Source organism: Acipenser ruthenus, chromosome 11 (assembly GCF_902713425.1).
Source record: "Acipenser ruthenus chromosome 11, fAciRut3.2 maternal haplotype, whole genome shotgun sequence".
NCBI lineage: Eukaryota > Metazoa > Chordata > Actinopteri > Acipenseriformes > Acipenseridae > Acipenser > Acipenser ruthenus.
The window spans coordinates 26,528,673-26,547,542 of record NC_081199.1 but is presented as its reverse complement, the minus strand read 5'-3'; the positions used below and the strand labels follow the sequence as shown (position 1 = coordinate 26,547,542).

Here is an 18,870-nt window from a genome sequence, read left to right as displayed (position 1 = left end):
ATGTTTTTTGTTGATTTTTGCAAACATATTTTTTAGCCCAAAGAGCTGTATTGGAAATTTGCAATCTGAATTCATATTACAATTTTATTTTTAAATAGAGTGCAATCTACAAACAAAACAATAACACATTCAGAGACAAGCCACACATTTACAATACATTACAATTCTGCTTGGTAACTTGATTACTGGCTGCAAGCCTACAATCTTTGCATACAATTTGTTCTTCTAAATGAACAGTTTCTAATTAACCCTACACGAGGGCGCACACAGTACCAAATCTGAATAACATTAAATAACATAACATTAACCATACAATGCATGCTTCAGAGTGAGTTCAGTAGGACTAGTACTCTTTGAGAACCAGTATTTCAGCACCTTCTCATTCATGTTGGTGACATTTAACCTTATCAGAATGCTGTTGCTAAATGCAGAGGGTAGAAAAATGACTCTTGTATTTCTTGCTGGGGAAACGGACTGGCAAAAGAGAAATGGCTGTGTAGGACAATAAATGTCTCTATCGATCCCCAGTAAAATACTGCAAGGGCTGTCACTTTTCCATGAAGATTAAAGTCATATCTGCAAATTGAACTCTACATTGTCAGGGTAACTGTAGAGACACGGTATGGGCAGAGACTCCTGTTTTGTCAGGGTAACTGTAGACACACGGTATGGGCAGAGACTCCTGTTTTGAAACTGTGTTCCTGTTTTAATTCCAAGTCACAGCCTCTGCTAGGACTTTGGCCTTCACCTGGCTCCTTATAAAGTGACCTCACTGATTAATTATTAAAGACTGCTGGTATAATGTTTACAGCCTCATTAACTTGAATAACCAGTGCATACATATTCTATCTATGGGGCAGGATTATAAACAAGCGTAGTCTGATGTATTCACTTAAAGAAGTGATAGCCAGGGCTGTTCAGAATATTATTAAATAGCATTAGCAGCACCATCATGTCTTCCCATTCGGTTATACAGAAGATATTTCGGTTAGTGTTTTTAAGGCACATTACAATACGTGTTTAAACTGCTTAAGAAAGGGACATTCGGTGATAATGTTGCTACAGCTATTAAAGGTGAGAAAATGAATGATTAGGCCTGGCTGTCGCACTTTTTTACATTAAATATGCTTTTCTTTACAATGATTTTGCTTTGTAGTGTGTGTAATGTAGATATTCTAGAATGTATTTATATATTGCCTCTGCAGATTACCTATAGGACAAAAAAATAATGTTGGATTGGACCTGGGATCTGACTGCACATCTACAGTATGCAGCATTTAGGCAGAACATCAAAAGTTCTTTATTTGTATTACTGTGTTCAAGAATACAGACCCCATGCAAGTTCCAGGTGGGTTGCAGTTCAAACATAGCCCTTAAAACATCGTCAGGAATAATTTTTTATTCATTCATTCATTCATTTATTTATTTATTTTATATAGGAATTAAATTCATCTCATTAATTAAACCAACCTAGATCTCATTTACAAGGGAGTCCTGTCAACAAACATACACTAAAACAACATAATTTTATGAGTCATAAGCAAAGGACATTCACCGGAACATGTATGGAGCCTTAATCAGGATCAAAACATTTACATGAAGCCCTAAACAATTTACAGAGATCATTTTTAAAACCATTTAAAAAAGAACTATCACATTTACTCGTGGTTAAAAGTTTTTAAAAGTTTTTGGAAGCCGATAGGCAAAGGACATTTTACCCAAACATGTGCCAACCCTTGGAACAACCAGGTTGGCAGAATCACAGGAACGCAGATTATAGTTGGTATCATACCTGTTAACCATAGCAGTTAAATAACAAGGCACCAGTCCCTTAAGAAACTTAAACACAAAACAGTACCAATGATAAAGCCTTCGGTCTGTAAGTGAAAGCCAGCCTGATTTTACGTAATGATGTCGGAATGATGAGCACCGTGTAACAATTTTTTTTTTTTTTTTTTGTTCCTGGGTATTAAGTGTTATTTCCTAATTGCTTATGCCTCAAAAGTATAGAAAATGGCTATTATTCCCCACAAACTTTGATTTTGTGACCAGGACAGTGATATTTTGAAATTTACCTATTTCCCAGAACATTCCAGATAGATTCAGTGCTGAGTAAACTTGGAGTAACTTCTAGAACTTTCTAGAACTTTCCAGTAATATAAATAGTAGTATAAATACAGGGGCCTTAAGCTCACCAGTTCAGTTTAGTTCCAGCTGCCTAAGTGGATACATATCTGCATTTTTCTGAGATGGCATCAAGAGGCTGCAAGCATCCGGCAGACGCATTTTGCTGTGTCTGCGGCCAATTTATCAAGACAAGAGCGAAAAAGTACTCCGTGGAAACATCTGCTAAGATGTGTGAGGCCTACAAGGCATATTTCGGCATGCCTGTCGGGGATCAAGACAAACCCTGGGCACCTCATTTCACCTGCGAGCACTGCAAAAAAACTCTGGAAGGTAAGATGGACAATTGTTGCTCGGAATTTTATGTTATAAAATTTGTTAAAATTTTTAAAATTGTAAAAGTTTTTAATTTTAAAATGTTTTACAATTTTCAATGTTACTGAAAAAATATATCATATATGAAAAATGTTGCGAGAATCTCTTACACATTAGTCATGGGTGAAATAAATGTATTTTTGTAGGATGGTACAGAGGGGAGAAGAGAGCCATGAAGTTTGCTATCCCAAGAATTTGGCGGGAACCCACTGACCACTCAAGCAACTGCTACTTCTGCATGGTGGACCCTTCCAAACATCGGACTGGCAAGAATGCACCTGCTATCACGTATCCGGACCTTCCTTCATCCATCGCCCCGGTGCCACACTGCCATGAGCTCCCCGTACCCACTCCTCCGGAGAGAGAGCAGCCGTCTTTAGAAGAGAGCATCAAGTCAGAGAGCGAGGAAGATGTTGTAGATCCAGATGACAATTTCAGAGGTGGAGCTGAGGAGAGAAACCCATACTACCCCAACCAAAAAGACCTCAACGACTTGATTAGAGATCTTGGTCTCACCAAGTCCAATGCCGAGTTTTTGACGTCTAGGCTCAAGCAGTGGAACTTGTTGGATGAAAGTGTGCAAGTCGCAGATCAGAGGAAGCGTCACCAACCTTTTTCCAGCTTCTTCACCCGTCAAGATGGGCTCTGCTTCTGCCACAATGTGACCAGTCTGTTCGAGGCAATCGGAATCGCCTGTAACCAGAATGAGTGGCGCCACAAGTACCCGTCTCTTCCCCTGGCTCACTCAGTGCACCTCAAAGAGGATTACAACAGCATCAAGACCTTGCTGGACGCCTTGAAGTATGATGAGTACGGCTGGGAGGTCATAGGAGACTTCAAAATGGTGGCATTCCTGATGGGTCTCCAAGGCGGTTTTACCAAGTTTCCCTGCTATCTTTGCCTTTGGGACAGCAGGGACACCAAGGCGCACTACCACAGGCGGGACTGGACACAGCGGACCGAGTTCTCCGTGGGGAGGAACAACGTCAAGTGGGAGCCACTGGTGGACCCCCGGAAGGTGCTGATGCCACCACTGCACATCAAATTGAGCCTTATGAAACAATTTGTCAAGGAGTCGGCAGCCTTCAAGTACCTTCAAGACTTCTTCCCTAAGCTGTCTGAGGCAAAGGTCAAAGCCGGTGTCTTCGTCGGACCACAGATAAAGAAGATCCTGGAGTGCAATGAATTCCCCAAGAAGCTCACTAGTAAGGAGAAAGCGGCTTGGAACAGCTTTGTCGCAGTGGTTCGGAGCTTCCTGGGCAATCACAAGGCCGAAAACTATGTGGAGCTGGTTGAGACTCTGGTGAAGAACTACGGCACAATGGGCTGTAGAATGTCCCTCAAAGTCCATATCCTTGATGCTCATCTTGATAAATTCAAGACGAACATGGGAGCGTACTCGGAGGAGCAAGGCGAGCGCTTCCACCAGGATATACTGGACTTTGAACTCCGCTACCAAGGACAGAATAACGAGAACATGATGGGAGACTACATTTGGGGGCTGATTCGTGAAAGTGATTTACAGTATAATCGTAAATCTCGAAAAACTACTCACTTCTAAATCTTTTGTAGTCATTTTTGTATTACTTTAGTATAAATACATGTTAATTTGGATTCATATGTTGTTTTTTTCTGACTTTATGTGAACGAAAAGACACAAATTCGCCCGTTTTCTCATTGGAAATAGGTAAATTTCAAAATATCACTGTCCTGGTCACAAAAGCAAAGTTTGTGGGGAATAATAGCCATTTTCTATACTTTTGAGGCATAAGCAATTAGGAAATAACACTTACTACCCAGGAACAAAAATTGTGTTACATAGTGTGAGTCAAGGTGGGACATTCTAATGCAAATCTGCCGCTTGAATTTGTAAAATACGTCTAGTTTATGTAAAGACTGACGAAGTAAACTGGTAAATGTAATCACCATAATCAAAGGCAGGGAGAATAGTAGTAGTCACCAATTGTGATCTGCTAGATTGCGAAAAGACCTAATTTAGGTCTTACCTTTGTAATCAGTTTTTTTTTTTTTTGTACAATGTCAAATGCAGTCTGCAGATCCGTTTCGACCTCCTGCATGGAGTGTCCTGCCGAATACAGAATAGAATCATCAGCATAGAGATGCATGTTAGTATTAGTATCATCCAAGTTAGTTCCTAGATCATTAATACTGATGTTTTTGTCTCCCTTTTTTATCTTCCAGAATGCTTTCAAGAGAGTGAACATCTGAAGGAGAGCCTAAAATGTTGCCTTCTGCATCTCTTTGGGTCCATTGTGGCTGGAGGACAGGTATGGAAGCCTACCTTTGATTTTCTGGATATCCAGATTGCTGGCGCCCCTTGGGATGCCTACAAAAAAAGTGGAATTCTCAAATGCAAAAAAGCTACAAATGTGCAAAACACACAATATTGCTTTTACCTTTTAAAGAAAGGGGCTTTTAAGTTCTAGTCGATATTACTTTTTCCAGTGTGTTTGGTATGAGCAGCTACCCGATATGGCATTGGCTCATTGATATAGGTCTAGCTCACTGATGAATACAGATGCATTTGTATGCTTGACTACTAAATTATGATTGATCTACAGACTACAGATAAATCCAAGTTGGAAGCCTGCAGGTCACCTCAGCACACACTGGGATAATCGTGCAACCTTTAGCTGTGATCTGACTGGAGGTTGCTACCCTCATTTACCTGCTATAAGGATCTGTGAGCTGTCTTCATTGGATATCGGAGGCAACTGAACTAGAACAGAGCCTGCCCGCAGCTTTTAAACAAACACCTGTCTGTAATCGTACATTTCAAATTGACAGAGAGGTGGTACCACAAATTCTGTCCAGGTTAAAGTGGTCTGTGGCAAATGGAAAGCCTGTTTGCGGAGTAGATCAAAAAGCAGAATTTTCTGACTGGCCTTGAGAAAATATAAGAGCTGAAATTTTGTGTTAAGGACAGTTTAATACGCAGTCGAGAATACCTTTTAAGAAACCGATTTAGTATTTCAAGAAGTATATCAACTTGAAGATCTGATCCATACAGTACAGGATTCTTGTAGTTTTTAGACATGGTTGAATAGAGGCCAGTAGTAATCTGCTTAAAAACTTGACTATGAAGTTTCAAAGTGAAGCAATGTCCCAGTTTTATTTTATTTTTATATTTTTGTTAAACCCTAACTTGAAATTTTAAAGATTATAATATCACAATAGTGTATAGGGCCAAGATAATATGACCACTTATAACACAACTATAACAACACTGGGCAGTAGTATTTATTTAGGTTGAGAGGTGCAGTTGTATTTATTGTAGAGCATTAATGTAAGGAACCTATTATATAGATTAGTCAAGCATCATGGGCAATATCACATATTATTTCCATTAGGATGTACTAAATTGGGTGGCCACACCCTGTTGACTATCTGCACCACACACATTTCACACCTGAAAGAAATGGAGAGATAACTAATAACGTATGCCTATTCAGCCAGCTTATGGGACACCCTGCATATAATATGTTCCAAACTTTAATTGAACTTGTTGTTTTATTCTTTGGGTCGAATTTGGACAAAAACAAATACATCTATTTTCCAGCGCAATGCACTTCAGGCGATTTCTCCAGCCACCATGGAGGTCCTGATGAGGCTGCTGGCAGACTGTGATTTGATAGAGGACAAGGACCCAGATGACATCAACCGGAAGGCCGAGCTGACGCTGAAGTGCCTGACCGAAGTGGTGCAGATGCTGCTGTCCAGCAGTTCAGACCAGCGGCAGGTGGAGATCAGCACCATCCTGGAGAATTACTTCAAGCTGCTCAACTCAGACCCCACTGCATTGCCTCTCAAGACCAAATCTAGACAGTGGGAGAACAGGTTTATCACACTACAGATACAGATGCTGAGTGAGTATTGCTTCGGCACCCCCAGAGCCAGATTGGGGCTGCACATATAGATAGAGGTGCGTGCGTCAATGTGGCAGCACAGCTCTGCAGATGCGATGTTATATATTTTAAAGTGTCATGGTTTTCCAGATGCCTTATTATTGCAGTTCATGAAAGTGATATGTTTGCCACAGCCTCCATCTCCCAAACATTACCGTTTTATTTTTCTAGTCCCGTCCCCCAAAAGTTATTAAGAACACAATCGTTTTTCAGTACATTTAAAGATTAACTCCCTTTTTTTCTAATAAATGCTTTTTTCATTCCTGTTAAAATGTGTCTTTAGTGAAAATGTGGGCATGTACTTCTTTTGTAAAAAAAATGTTCTTTGTCTTTTCATTGCATAGACACCATCACTGAAATGTTTCATTGCTCTGACAGACCGGTCCTTCAGGCCATTTTCCTAAACAGCAACTGCTTTGAGCACCTCATCCGATTGCTTCAGAACAGCAAGGTACGTACCAGCTAGCATGACACTTTGTACAAGGTCACTGCTCTGCTCTACTTCTTTATTTTAAAGTGGGAGGCTGGGGGAAGGTGTTTTTGGCTGCTTTGCACAAAGCTGTGTGCATAAACTTCCTGTAAACCAGGTCATTTTTATTATTTTGTACATGGGTGTTGACAGCAGGTGTCTCACCACTGGCAATACATTCGTTATCGGAGGTGGATATAAATGACGACTTTATGACCGTTGCATAAATAAGAAGTCATCATTGACCAGCATTCTTTTCTCTTTGGTGTTGTGTTTTTGGTAAACCACAGCTAAAACATCTATCTATCTGAAACATCTATCTATTTAAAGACATAAGTAGATGTAAAGCCACTGAAAATATCTGCAATTTTTTTAATTATTGTTTTTGTTATTTTGCAAGACATTTTACTCTGTGTTACAATATGTTTTGGTAATCCAGTTGTGAGAGGTTATGGTAATGTTATTTAATTGTTCTCAGTTAGAAAATGATCAAACTGCAATGCAATAGGAGTCTTCTTTCCATCCCTGCTCCAACTATATTTAAAAACATTGTGAATGCTTCAAATTAAAATTGTTCCATCACTCTATCTAGTTCCACACTGATTGAAAGGGACAGACAGACAGACAGACAATATACGTTTTTTTAAATATAAAATGTATTTTAGCACTGATAATTCCCTCGGTTTGCAGTGGTGGGATAACACAGTTATTTATTGTTCTCAAAGCATATCCGCTTATCTGTTTGATGGATGATTTGCTGTGGCATTTTCTCCAGTATTTAATTTAGTAGATTGTACAATGGAGTGAGCTTGACTGGCTCCACTGCTCTCTTTAGAAACATTGGCCCCAGCATGGAGAACATTTAAACAGGAGTCTGAACTGTTAACTGAGTACCCCTCCTGCATCTCTTTACTTACTAGGACCTGTATACTGCATGAGTACCCCTCCTTCATCTCTTTACTTACTAGGACCTGTATACTGCATGAGTACCCCTCCTGCATCTCTTTACTTACTAGTTTCTACTGTATCTAAATGGACCTTGGTTTAGATTTGGTGCACAGTTTATGATGGAAGAACTTTTATACTGAGCACCAGGAAGTTAAGTTTGATTTGAACCACACAACTTCAGCTCGGAACATTTAAAAAAGGTTTTTGGAGCCAGTTGCCAAGTTACATAGTAACACCTTGAATTAAAGCTGTAACTAAACCCAAGACAGAGCACCCTTCTCACCTGGTTATTGCACCTTTAAGTAACTGGAACTTGGATTAGCCCCTGTTAGATGACCTGTTGAAAAATATGACTTTTGTGCATATTTATTACGGTTCTGTTGCAATGGTCAGTTTCTTCTGAGATGTCTTTGTGGCTGGAAGACCAGTTTGATTTACACTCTGCCCCAGCGATTGCTAGAGAACCATTGCTTATACTATAAGTTTACACCAAACGAAAATTCAATTCATGATGTTGAGTAAGTATCACTTTAAGTATCACTTTAAGACTCACATCTAATCTAAGGTTATTATAATAAACAATAGCCAAAATTCAGTAGGTGATTTTCAAAATCACACAAAAGTAACTGAGTTGAAGAAAATGTGCAAATGACAGTTGAAAGTAACTTTCTTAAACTTCCAATGACCCCTTTCAAATACAAATCCTGCATCTTGCCATTTAGAATGCATTTCCCTGCTTTTGAAGTGTCACAATCTTCAAATATAGCTGCCTCATTTGCATCAGCTAATCTGTGCTTCAAAGTGAAGGTTTAAATTGTGAACTGGTTTGAAGTCATCTGCATGTCTGTGTCACTGGTGTCATTTTCACAGAGCATCGTGCCTTCAGTCGAATCTGAAAGCCTGTGTGAAATGATGTGTTTGATGTGCAATGTGTTCCATGGCAGTGGTTTGCCACTGTCTAACAAACATTATTGTTCTCACTAATGGTGTTGTATACAAATGTTAAAAATGCGTTTTAATGGTCTCTTAAATGTAACATTCTTACAAGTCCCTCAGCGTTGCTGCCATTTTTGTTTTCCAGACCAGTTTCTCTTTGGCTCAGGAGAAAAACCTATAGTGTTGGTTTAAAAAAACAAATAAAAAAAACTAAATAATAATAATTTAAATGGATAGAGGAACAGATGGGGGAGGTTAATGTAAAACAAGGAATCATTTAACTGCGTTTGACTGAAAAACAACATTTGTTAAATGTGTATTTACTCTGCAACGCATTCTTGCTTAAATCTGTCATAAGGTGAAAGTATATGGTGCTTTGTATGGATTTCAAATGGAAATCGCATCCCTAATTCATTAACATATAGTTTTTCTCCCTTGTGAATGGGTTCTGCCCAAGCCAATATATAAAAAAAATTCTCGTAAGGATAGAGCACAGCAAGTTTTAGTGGCCCTAACCCATTTCCCTTTTTCAGGAAACTTTGCTTCGTTTATTTACAGTCAACTGTCGTTAAAACAAATTCTTATTGTTTTGCTATAAAGCTAATTTATTAGCTTTAGGTGAATTTCAGTAATTATGTACCTTTTTTGTGTGTGTTTTGCCTAAGATGCCTTATGATTTTTCTGTAAAACATTAGCACGCTACTTGTCTAATTAAACTTTTTTATAATTAAAACACTAAATCAAAGGCCATAATACATTATTAATACATTACTTGCTGCATACATTTGCCAATTACAAGATACTGTAATGTCATATACAAATGAAGGAGGAGTTTCATAAAGACAGGAGTTTTCTACAGTAAAGTCTGGTTTATTTCTGCATGTTTTTTTTCCATATGTATTTGTTCAAACCCTAAGTAATGTCATGACCCTTTATTGCAGATGAGACTTTTAAAACACCTTATATTGCTTATTGTTCATTCAACAGCTGGTTGTAAATGCTAGATGTAAGGCAGCAGACAAGAGCGAGAAAGATCTTGCCAACAAAAATCTGACAGAAATGAATGAGGACCAGGTATTCCCAGCGACTCCTCACCTCTGCTAGCGAATGCAGCACAATCCAATAACCATTCCAGTACTGAAAACAAGCCCATCTGTAAGCCTTGCTCTCCTAAAACAAGAGGCGAGAGATCAGTGTATTGATTCACTAGCTTCTCCACCTCAATTTAAACAATGCCAAGGTCAGTGTGGTAATGTTTACCAGCCCCGGGGGCGATGTACAGGTTGTACTGTATATATACTGTAACACAAGCATGGTATTTATATGTGATTTAGTTAGCATTCACCCACTTTTCCATTGCTTCCACCCATGCAGGTCTGCCTAAGTTGTTTATTACTCATTTTGTAACATTATTCATGTGTTTTTGCCTTTTGCAAACAATAAGCAGATTGCACCTGGAGTAAAATGATTTTTTTTTATCAGTTGTGGCTAATGTATCTCATAAAACCATGTTACCATTATGCAAACCCACTAATATCAAACATCAAGGTCGGTGAAAGCAATGATATCCTTTAATGTGATCTTGTCCGACCTTCTCTTGGATATTGAGTACATGTTCAAGCATGTAATGGTTCCAGTGTCTACTTGAGGACTTTGTCCCTCTGATTTTGCTTGGTTAGAATGCTGACCTGACTATAAGAGCTTGCATATACCATGCTCTTTCTCCATTCTGTGTGGTAGAAGCCCTGATTACTATTACCTTGCTCTTAAAACCCAATTCAACTGAAACTAGAAAGGGGCAGCGTACTGTACTGTACTGGAATGGTTATCCTGGTTGTTGTTCCATTGTTGTCGGGTTATGTTTCTCTTTTTGTTTTTCTCTTTTTCATCTAAGCTTTGGTGCTGGGCCATGGGTTTATTATTAGCATATTATTATTATTTTTATTATGTAAAGGTTTATGTGTGTTTGTGTCAAACTCTTTTCAATGTCACTGGTTTCATTGGAGGGGAAGGTGCTGGTTGGTGTAGTTTTGTTTTTTATAAGTTATTACTATTTAATTTAATTTTATTTTATTTTAATGCTTGTCAATATGGTCTTTCCTGTCGGCAAACAACAACTTGAACCAGGACTGCAAAACAACAGAAAGAGCATTTGATGAAGCTGTGCAGTGCACATACTTGTGGTTTGAGTGCAAAAGCCTTTGTTGCTGGACTAGCTTTGCAGCCAGGAAATGCAACCCTGTATAGACTGGCCAGTAACGCTTAACCACTCAAATCAATAATGTATGTTTTAAAGGTGAAAAAAGAGCAGACTTTTTTAGAATTTTTAAATTTAGCGTAAAGCAGGTTTTCAAATGCATTACAGCATATCATTTGAGAAAAAAAGCTCTGCTCTTGTTTGGCTAAACATAAGAATGTATGTATTTATTTATGTATTTATTTATTTATTTATTATACATTTTGTAGCAACCAGGGAAGTTTAGGAATTTGTGTTCATTCATTTCCTTTTCCAACCATGTGGTTTTAATGCTCTGTTGCAGGTGTTTCAGGGTCGGCTGGATTGCCTGGCTGTATCCACAATAAAAGCTCTCACTACAGTGATGCTCAAATCCCCTGCTGCTAAGGTAAACTGCACCACTAAAGGTGTTTATTTTTTATATAGAAATAGGACATTTCTACCTTTATGTGACTGCATAGGGGTTGCGGTTTCCTGTTGCTTCTTCTGCATAGTGTTTAGATATTTTCAATATCCTGACCCACCATGAAGAGGTTTCATTCTGTATAGTGTGTTTTAAGGTAACAGTAACTGGGGGTGTAAGTGGTCTGCTTAGCCCATTTTCTGCATAAGTAACAAAGATACTTATCTGAGCTTTAAAAGCACAGCAAAAGTTATGAACCCTTGTAGCCTATGAAACTCAAATGCAGGACCTGCACATCAAAAACAGACGTTGTATTGGGACCAGGCAATGGTCCACTTAATTGATATGGTTATTAGGCTTCTCTGCGCTGTAATGTATTGAGCCTAAAAACAAAAACTGCTTTTTCAGTGTAATGCAGAATCTGCATTTTATATGCATTACAGTAACATCCATGTGTCAACTTTAACTAACGCCCCTGTATTGTGCTCTTTCTTCTGCAGGAGGTGTTCAAAGAGAGGATTGGCTACACCCATTTGTATGAAGTTTTGAAATCCCTGGGGCAGCCATCAAGAGAGCTGCTGAAAGAACTTCTGAACATGGTAAATCTTTTTTTGATTTCATAAACCCTGTTGGCATTTATGGAAACTTATTAACGTGCATTATTATGATGTATTTGGCCACTGAGCTTTAGAGTCTTGGAAGTTTCAAGCAGAATATTACTTAAGTCAAGTACAATAGTCATAAAAAATATATAAAAATGCCCAATATGTAGCAGCAATGCCTGTTGCGACAGATATTGATGCTTAATTTGTATCCATACCATTTAACATAGGTTGTATCACTGCAGATTTCTGTTAAAGTGAGAAATAAGAACCTCCCTGCTAGCATCGCCTGTATTAATATAGGCTAGCCTGGTACTGTCAGAATAATACCTACACATTTTCTGGTCTTCCTGCCATCTCCTAAAACAGACTGTAGTTTTAACATGAAGGCTTCTTTTTTATTTTTTATTTAGCCTGTAAGGTTTTTTTCATTTAAATTCTCTTAAGACGTCTCCCGGTCAGGCACAGATCTCTCCCTCTGCCTTCTGTTTTCACACAATCCTGGAGGGTCTATGAGTATTATGTAACCGTTTGAATGACATTCTTCTCCTATTAAGATAGTAAGATTAGACTAAATGTAATGTTGGCAACAACTGCTAAACACAATGTAATAATCCAGCTGGGGTTTCCCTCTTGGGTTATTTATTGACCCACTTATGAATATTACTACAGTACATACAAATACAGCGAAATTCAGCATCATTAAATAAACCCTATGGATGGACATTTACTTATTCTTAAAAAAAGTTTGTGTTATTTGTACCAGAATTTAATATTTTCTATAATAAAAAATCTATGAATTGCTCCAAGATCCTGCTTTCAGTATTTTTTTTGTGGGATTAATTTCCTCATGTTCTAAAGCCCTTTTAACACTAGAACCACCACGTGGGTCACTGTGACCCATACATTTTTAAACTGCTTTGTTATTAAAATGAAAGACGTACTATCGGATACAACTGAAAAGTTTTATTCATGAACATTTGCATCGCAGAAACACCGTATTTAAATGGCAAATTAAACATAAAAGGCTTTATTTTTAAAATGAGCGCATACACAGCACGACTACAAACAGTGAAAAAATCTAATAAAATACACATTTCAAAAGAAACCGGTGTAAACGGGTATATGTACACACAAAACTATAAAACCAAAATCGTTGTTTTTAATACTACATAAAAATAAAATATAACACTACCGGTACTTCCGGTATGACAGCTACATTGTAATCTATGGAGGAGCGTACGCGCCTGCCAGCTGACTGTGCCTGCATCCAGGAGCTGTGTTGTAAACACAGACGCAGTTCCATTGAACACTGTTGTGTAAACTGGTACATACAAACCTGTAAAACCGAAATGTTTTTTTTTTCTAAAAGTAATATAAAAAAATAATATATAAAATACGTTTCATATTAGGCACGTAAGTTGTTATCCTACCTGTCATTTCAGTTTGCTGTATGCATCTGAGTGCAACTTGCTGTATTCCAATCAAAATGACTACTTTTAAGATTAAATATTTTCTTCTGTATATTTCCAGTTGCATTTGTGAAACAAAATGAAGGATTGTTGTCTCCCTGGTACATTGAAAAATAAGAAATTAGCCTTTCACTGAGTTGGCACCTTGACAAATCCACAATCATAGCAATCTCTGTCTCGTAATCAGTCTACAAACAAAGGCTTGAAAAAAAACGAAAAAAAAAACACGTGTGCTAGGAGGAGGAGGCGTGTCTTGTTTGCTGCATTTACAAAAACAATAGATTATCTTACATTACAAAAAAAAAAAGACTGGCTATCAAACGCTGTCAGGATATTTAATTCATATATTTAGGAAAAGTCAAAAACGGACATACACATACGATTTACAACGGAAGAGTAATTAACATTTTAAATGCAAAATAGGTCACACTGACCGGCATGGCGGTTCTAGTGTTAAAACATGCTCTCCCCTCTGCTCCAGGCTGTTGAAGGGGACCACACTTCAGTTGGGATCCTGGGGATCAGCAACGTCCAGCCCCTCATGCTGCTTATCCAGTGGCTCCCGCATCTCGACTCGCACGACCTTCAGATCTTCATCTCCGACTGGCTGAAAAGAATCTGCAGCCTCAACTGCCAGAGCCGCAACACTTGCGTCAACGCCTCCATGGTGGTCCGCATCTTGGAGTCCTTGAACTTTCACACCTGCCTTCACCGGACTTGTGCGGAGAACCTGATTAGTTTGTTAGGATCTCTTGGCAGCCAATCACTGAGCACAGGGGAGCTTCTACAGCTAATTAGACTTTTGAGGACTGAGGACCCCAAACAGGCCCACCCCTACGCAGTGCTAGTAATGAGGGCTATCCTTGGGATGGCCCGCAAACTGGGGCTAGATAATGCACTGCAGTACTTTGACCTGTCCCCTAGCATGGCAGGGATCTCTGTGCCCACAATCCAACGCTGGCCAGGATATGCCTTCAGTTTCTACGCCTGGCTGTGCTTGGATCAGGACCAACAGGGGAGTGGGCTCTTCAGTAAAGGAGGGAAGAGAAAGCAACTCTATAGGTAGAAAGTGCTTTTTTATATTTTTATCTTTATACTGGGCAAGTGTCAGTCTATCATTTTGGATGTGGTCACTGTGAAAGTAAATAACAATGGAGAAATAGAAGCAAGAAAGAAATGCTGTATTCCTAAAAGCAAGAACAGCAAGACTGCATATTAAAAACAGCTTCTTTATTGGTTTGCATTGTTTAAAAACAGCTTCTTTATTGGTTTGCATTGTTTAAAAACAGCTTCTTTATTGGTTTGCATTGTTTTTGTCTTGTTTTTACCCAGCTTTTTCACAGCTAGTGGGACTGGTTTTGAAGCCTTTATCACTTCCTCTGGAGTTCTGGTAGTAGCCGTGTGCACCAAGAAAGAGTATGTGACAGTCATGCTTCCTGATCACTGTTTCTGCGACTCCCTTTGGGTAAGCCCTTTGCTCTAGAGTAAAACCTGAACAGGAAGCCCTGGGCTCTTTTCAAATGAAATCTATTCATTGATTAATTGCTGAGCTGTATTGCTGGCTCCTGCTGTGGAATTCTTGTGAGCCTCATACAATCAACGAGAAGCTTGTCAGATTTGTGTACGAATCTGAATGAGTTTTTCAATAGTAATCCAGTGCTGTCAAGCATCGTTTATATCACTCTGTTGCACTATAAGGCACAGGGCCATCATGAGCAGCCAGGCACTGATTTGACATGGCCAGTCTGCAAGATGTTTCAATTGTCCAGGGGGGTCATGGCTATACCTGAGTGATTACTAGCTCTTATTCCTTCAGGGAAGTTAAAGGAAAGATTGTTATTTATGACACTATTAGTAATTTTTGCTGGCTAATTCAGATCTGCTGTCATGTCAATTGTAACTAATTAATTTATTTATGTAATGGGAACCTACACAGGTTTCACAAACTCAGTACTTTTGTTCTGTGTGTTTTAACAGCACAGTATAGCTGTTGTTCATATGCCTGGGAAGAGGCCCTTTGGACAGAGTTTGGTGTACATATATGTCAATGGGCAGCAGAAGCTGTCAGCCCCGCTAAAATTTCCTACTATGAATGAGGTAAGATATTTTCCACTTACTATGTTTACATGCATAAGGAATTGATACTACTTGATTTGTTTTGAACCCGAAAACGAATGCATTTACATACAAATCTAATTGGGTTGGCAGGAATCTATGCTTTTAAACCAATGCACTTGAATCAGATTAAACCCCCAACCCGATTCAAGCTCTAAACTGGTGTACATTTCTTACAGTAGATGACTTAGGACTTGATTCCTCAAACAAGCAGCTTGATTCCGATTTTAGATTGTCCATATGAATGCATTTCCTTTTTTTATTTTTCCTTTCCTTTATCCAGCCCTTTAACTCCTGCTGTATCGGATCTGCTGGCCACAGGACGACCACTCCTCCCCCTTCGCAGATCCCAGACCCCCCTTTCTCACTTCCCACAACCCAGGGCCGGGCATCACTGGGGGCGATCCTGTCCTCCACCAGCTGGGGTGGGCTCCTCCCGGGGAAACCCGAGTCTGTGACCAAGCTGATCTCTGCAGGGACCCAGGACAGCGAGTGGGGCTCCCCCACCTCCCTGGAGGGGCAGCTGGGCAGTGTGTTGGTCTTCCACGAGGCTCTGCAACCAGCACAAGTCAAGGCTCTATATCTGGCAGGTACTGTACAGTAAAGAGACTGCTGATTTATTCTTTGTGGTTCGTCAGTACACAGTGCATGCTGAGGAATGCTTGTCAAGCAATACAGTACTATTAATCAAGTTAAGAGAATTATAATCTGGATGTATAAGGAGAGAGTGGAGGAAGTTATTACATTTTACATTCATCATTTTGAAAATATCTAATCACTTATTCAAATGTGGGTGGTATATACAATAGTATGAAGGCATCTGTCTACCTGTCGTTTTGTCACTTGAATTTTCACATGCTGACCTTGGTCATGGTGATCTTTTCACTCATGGTTCTAATTTTAAATTGACGACAGCAGAGGGAGGTGAATGTCACTGATATGCTTGCTTGTTTGGTTTATTTATTTATATAATGATGATTTTTTTATTTTTTTTGTAGGACCAAACTGCATTTCTCTTTTGAAAGCTCAAGAGTCAGAGTTGGCAGAAATGCCATCTAAACTTCTCCTTTACTACACGCCGAAGGTGAGTCATAAGCAGCAGCAAAAAGGGATAAAAATCATTATAAATGGTTACCTGCAAGGCTGCAACTTGATTCGGTCCTGTGTTTATTCCTGCAGTACACAACTCCCAAAGTTCTTTCGCTCATCTGCATTACTGGATATGGGATTTATACTGTAGGTGGGGGAAGCATGAATAAACCCAGGTTAATTGAAAACCTGTAAAGTCAATGAAACAAACAGCTTTCATATGACAGATGAGCAATGATCAATCGTGACACTTTTTTTTACAATGCTAAAACAAAAGTTTGAAGCCAAATACAAAAAAGTAAAGCATAGAAATAAAAGGATTCTGAAAATTTAGCTTGGTTTTTATTAAAAAAAAAAAAAAAAAAAAAAAACTTTCTATTTTTTTTTTGACAAATGACAGTTGTTTTGTACAGGCCTGTAAAAACCCTATTTGCCTTGATCTGTCTCCAAATCTTCTCCATGGGAGACTGACTGGGAATAAAGTCGTTAACTGGGACATAAAGGTAAGACCCACTTTGATGCAGTATGTAAATGTACTTAGCAACAGTAGAACTCAATTTTTCATATAATGTGCCTAATTACACATGTTTTTGTGGTATACTGCCAAAACTGAGCCAATTAAAAATGAAGCTGACATGAAATTGTTTCTCATCTTCATTTTACGCTGCACAATGTACTCTACGGCTGAACTGACCTGTAAGAAGACATTTCTTTACCTCTGTTTCCTCATCTCGCCTGCAGATTCGACCTTTGCATATTCAGCTAAGCCTATTTAAAGCGTCACTAAAAAACACATGTTCTACTTACAGTAAGAAAAACTGCTAAGAATCACACTGGGTCATTTTAACATGCAGTTGTAGAATAGAATGAAACCTGAGTCTGAATTCTCTCCCTTTTCAAAGGGCTGATTTAACAATGCTAATCACCACTACAGGACACGATCAACTGCATTGGTGGTTTAAACATCCTCTTCCCCTTGCTGGAACAAATAAGCCACCTGACTGGGGCTGAGAGGAGTGAAGGCGATGCTGCAGCAGCTGAGAACATAACTCCTGAACTGCTTACCCCATCCGAGGGGGACTGGGTGGTCCTGCCGTCCTCCAGGGCATCAGGTAAGAAAGATTTGAATAGATATGATATACTGCACAGGATCTTTCAACCAATCAGAGTGCGCATTTCGCCTTCTGTATTCCACGACACGTCACCCTGTTCATAACATTAACTGCTCCACTTTTCCGATTTTTACTGTGCTGATGTCACCTGCTTTAAAAAATCATACCTGAGGCACTTCTCCAGAATTCCATTCAACTGCAAGGTCCACTTAACAGTATTCTTTTCATCAACCTGTTCCCTCAATTAAATTGACAGTGGACTAAGTAAAGGTTGGTAATGATTAGAAAACAAATAGAAGCCCATTCACTTCTACTGGTGCCAATATTACCCACATACATGGACATTCACAGTCCTATAACCCTGTAAAACATCATGCTGATTTGAGACTGCTCGTCTGAGTCAGTAAATCTTACAGTGAAAATCCCATCCTGTAACCCCGTCAAAACGTCTTGCAGACATTCTTATGCGTCATATGTAGGCCTGCTACTTTTCGATTTCAATTGGTAAAGCTCTTTAAACGTCAAATAGACTGAAATAAATTTACATAGGATAAACGTTGGTAAAACCACTCACTATTTTTAATTTTCTTACCAAAAATAATAATTTTAGAAATCATCTCCAGTGTGTTTTTATACTTGCTGTCTGTCCCGTCTCCGTTCCGCTCTGAATGGCTAGGGGTCGCTGTCAGTCATTTCACCCTGTTCTGACAGATTTTGTTGGCTGAAGCAATGCTGAATGCTCTCATTTGTCAATCATCAAGACCTGCACCCACTATGCACTTTCATTTGCCAGCTACAGCGCCTGCCATTCTAAGCGTCTACTTTGGAATTAGCAGGTTAAGATGGAGGTAAGTTTTTGTTATGGTTATATAGTGACAGTTACTAGTTTGATTTTAAAATGGGACGAAAGAGGAAAACACTTAATGAATATTGTGCACAATACTCTGACCGGCGGTTGAAGTCTCCGTGGCAGGACGAAGGGGGCCCGTCTGCCTTGCCTTCCAGTGACTCTGAGACCGGCTGTGCTGAACAGGAGAGGGGGAGCTCAGACTCCGAATAATAA

At 39.1% G+C, this 18,870-nt stretch overlaps 1 protein-coding gene across 2 annotated transcripts in view; it reads left to right on the top strand.

Annotated features, from left to right (window-relative positions):
* LOC117426798 (neurobeachin-like protein 1) overlaps positions 1 to 18,870 on the top strand; it is a 72,293-nt gene that overhangs the window by 25,997 nt on the left and 27,426 nt on the right. Inside the window, exons 8-20 of one of the 2 annotated variants that reach the window (XM_034044819.3) lie at positions 4,702 to 4,787; positions 6,080 to 6,386; positions 6,770 to 6,876; positions 9,766 to 9,852; positions 11,319 to 11,402; positions 11,918 to 12,016; positions 13,973 to 14,553; positions 14,824 to 14,956; positions 15,469 to 15,588; positions 15,890 to 16,196; positions 16,605 to 16,690; positions 17,109 to 17,198; positions 17,630 to 17,807. In XM_034044819.3, coding sequence (XP_033900710.3) covers positions 4,702 to 4,787; positions 6,080 to 6,386; positions 6,770 to 6,876; positions 9,766 to 9,852; positions 11,319 to 11,402; positions 11,918 to 12,016; positions 13,973 to 14,553; positions 14,824 to 14,956; positions 15,469 to 15,588; positions 15,890 to 16,196; positions 16,605 to 16,690; positions 17,109 to 17,198; positions 17,630 to 17,807 — 2,265 coding nt within the window. The remainder of the gene's footprint in view (positions 1 to 4,701; positions 4,788 to 6,079; positions 6,387 to 6,769; positions 6,877 to 9,765; positions 9,853 to 11,318; positions 11,403 to 11,917; positions 12,017 to 13,972; positions 14,554 to 14,823; positions 14,957 to 15,468; positions 15,589 to 15,889; positions 16,197 to 16,604; positions 16,691 to 17,108; positions 17,199 to 17,629; positions 17,808 to 18,870) is intronic. The other variant, XM_059033529.1, reaches the window with a different exon arrangement.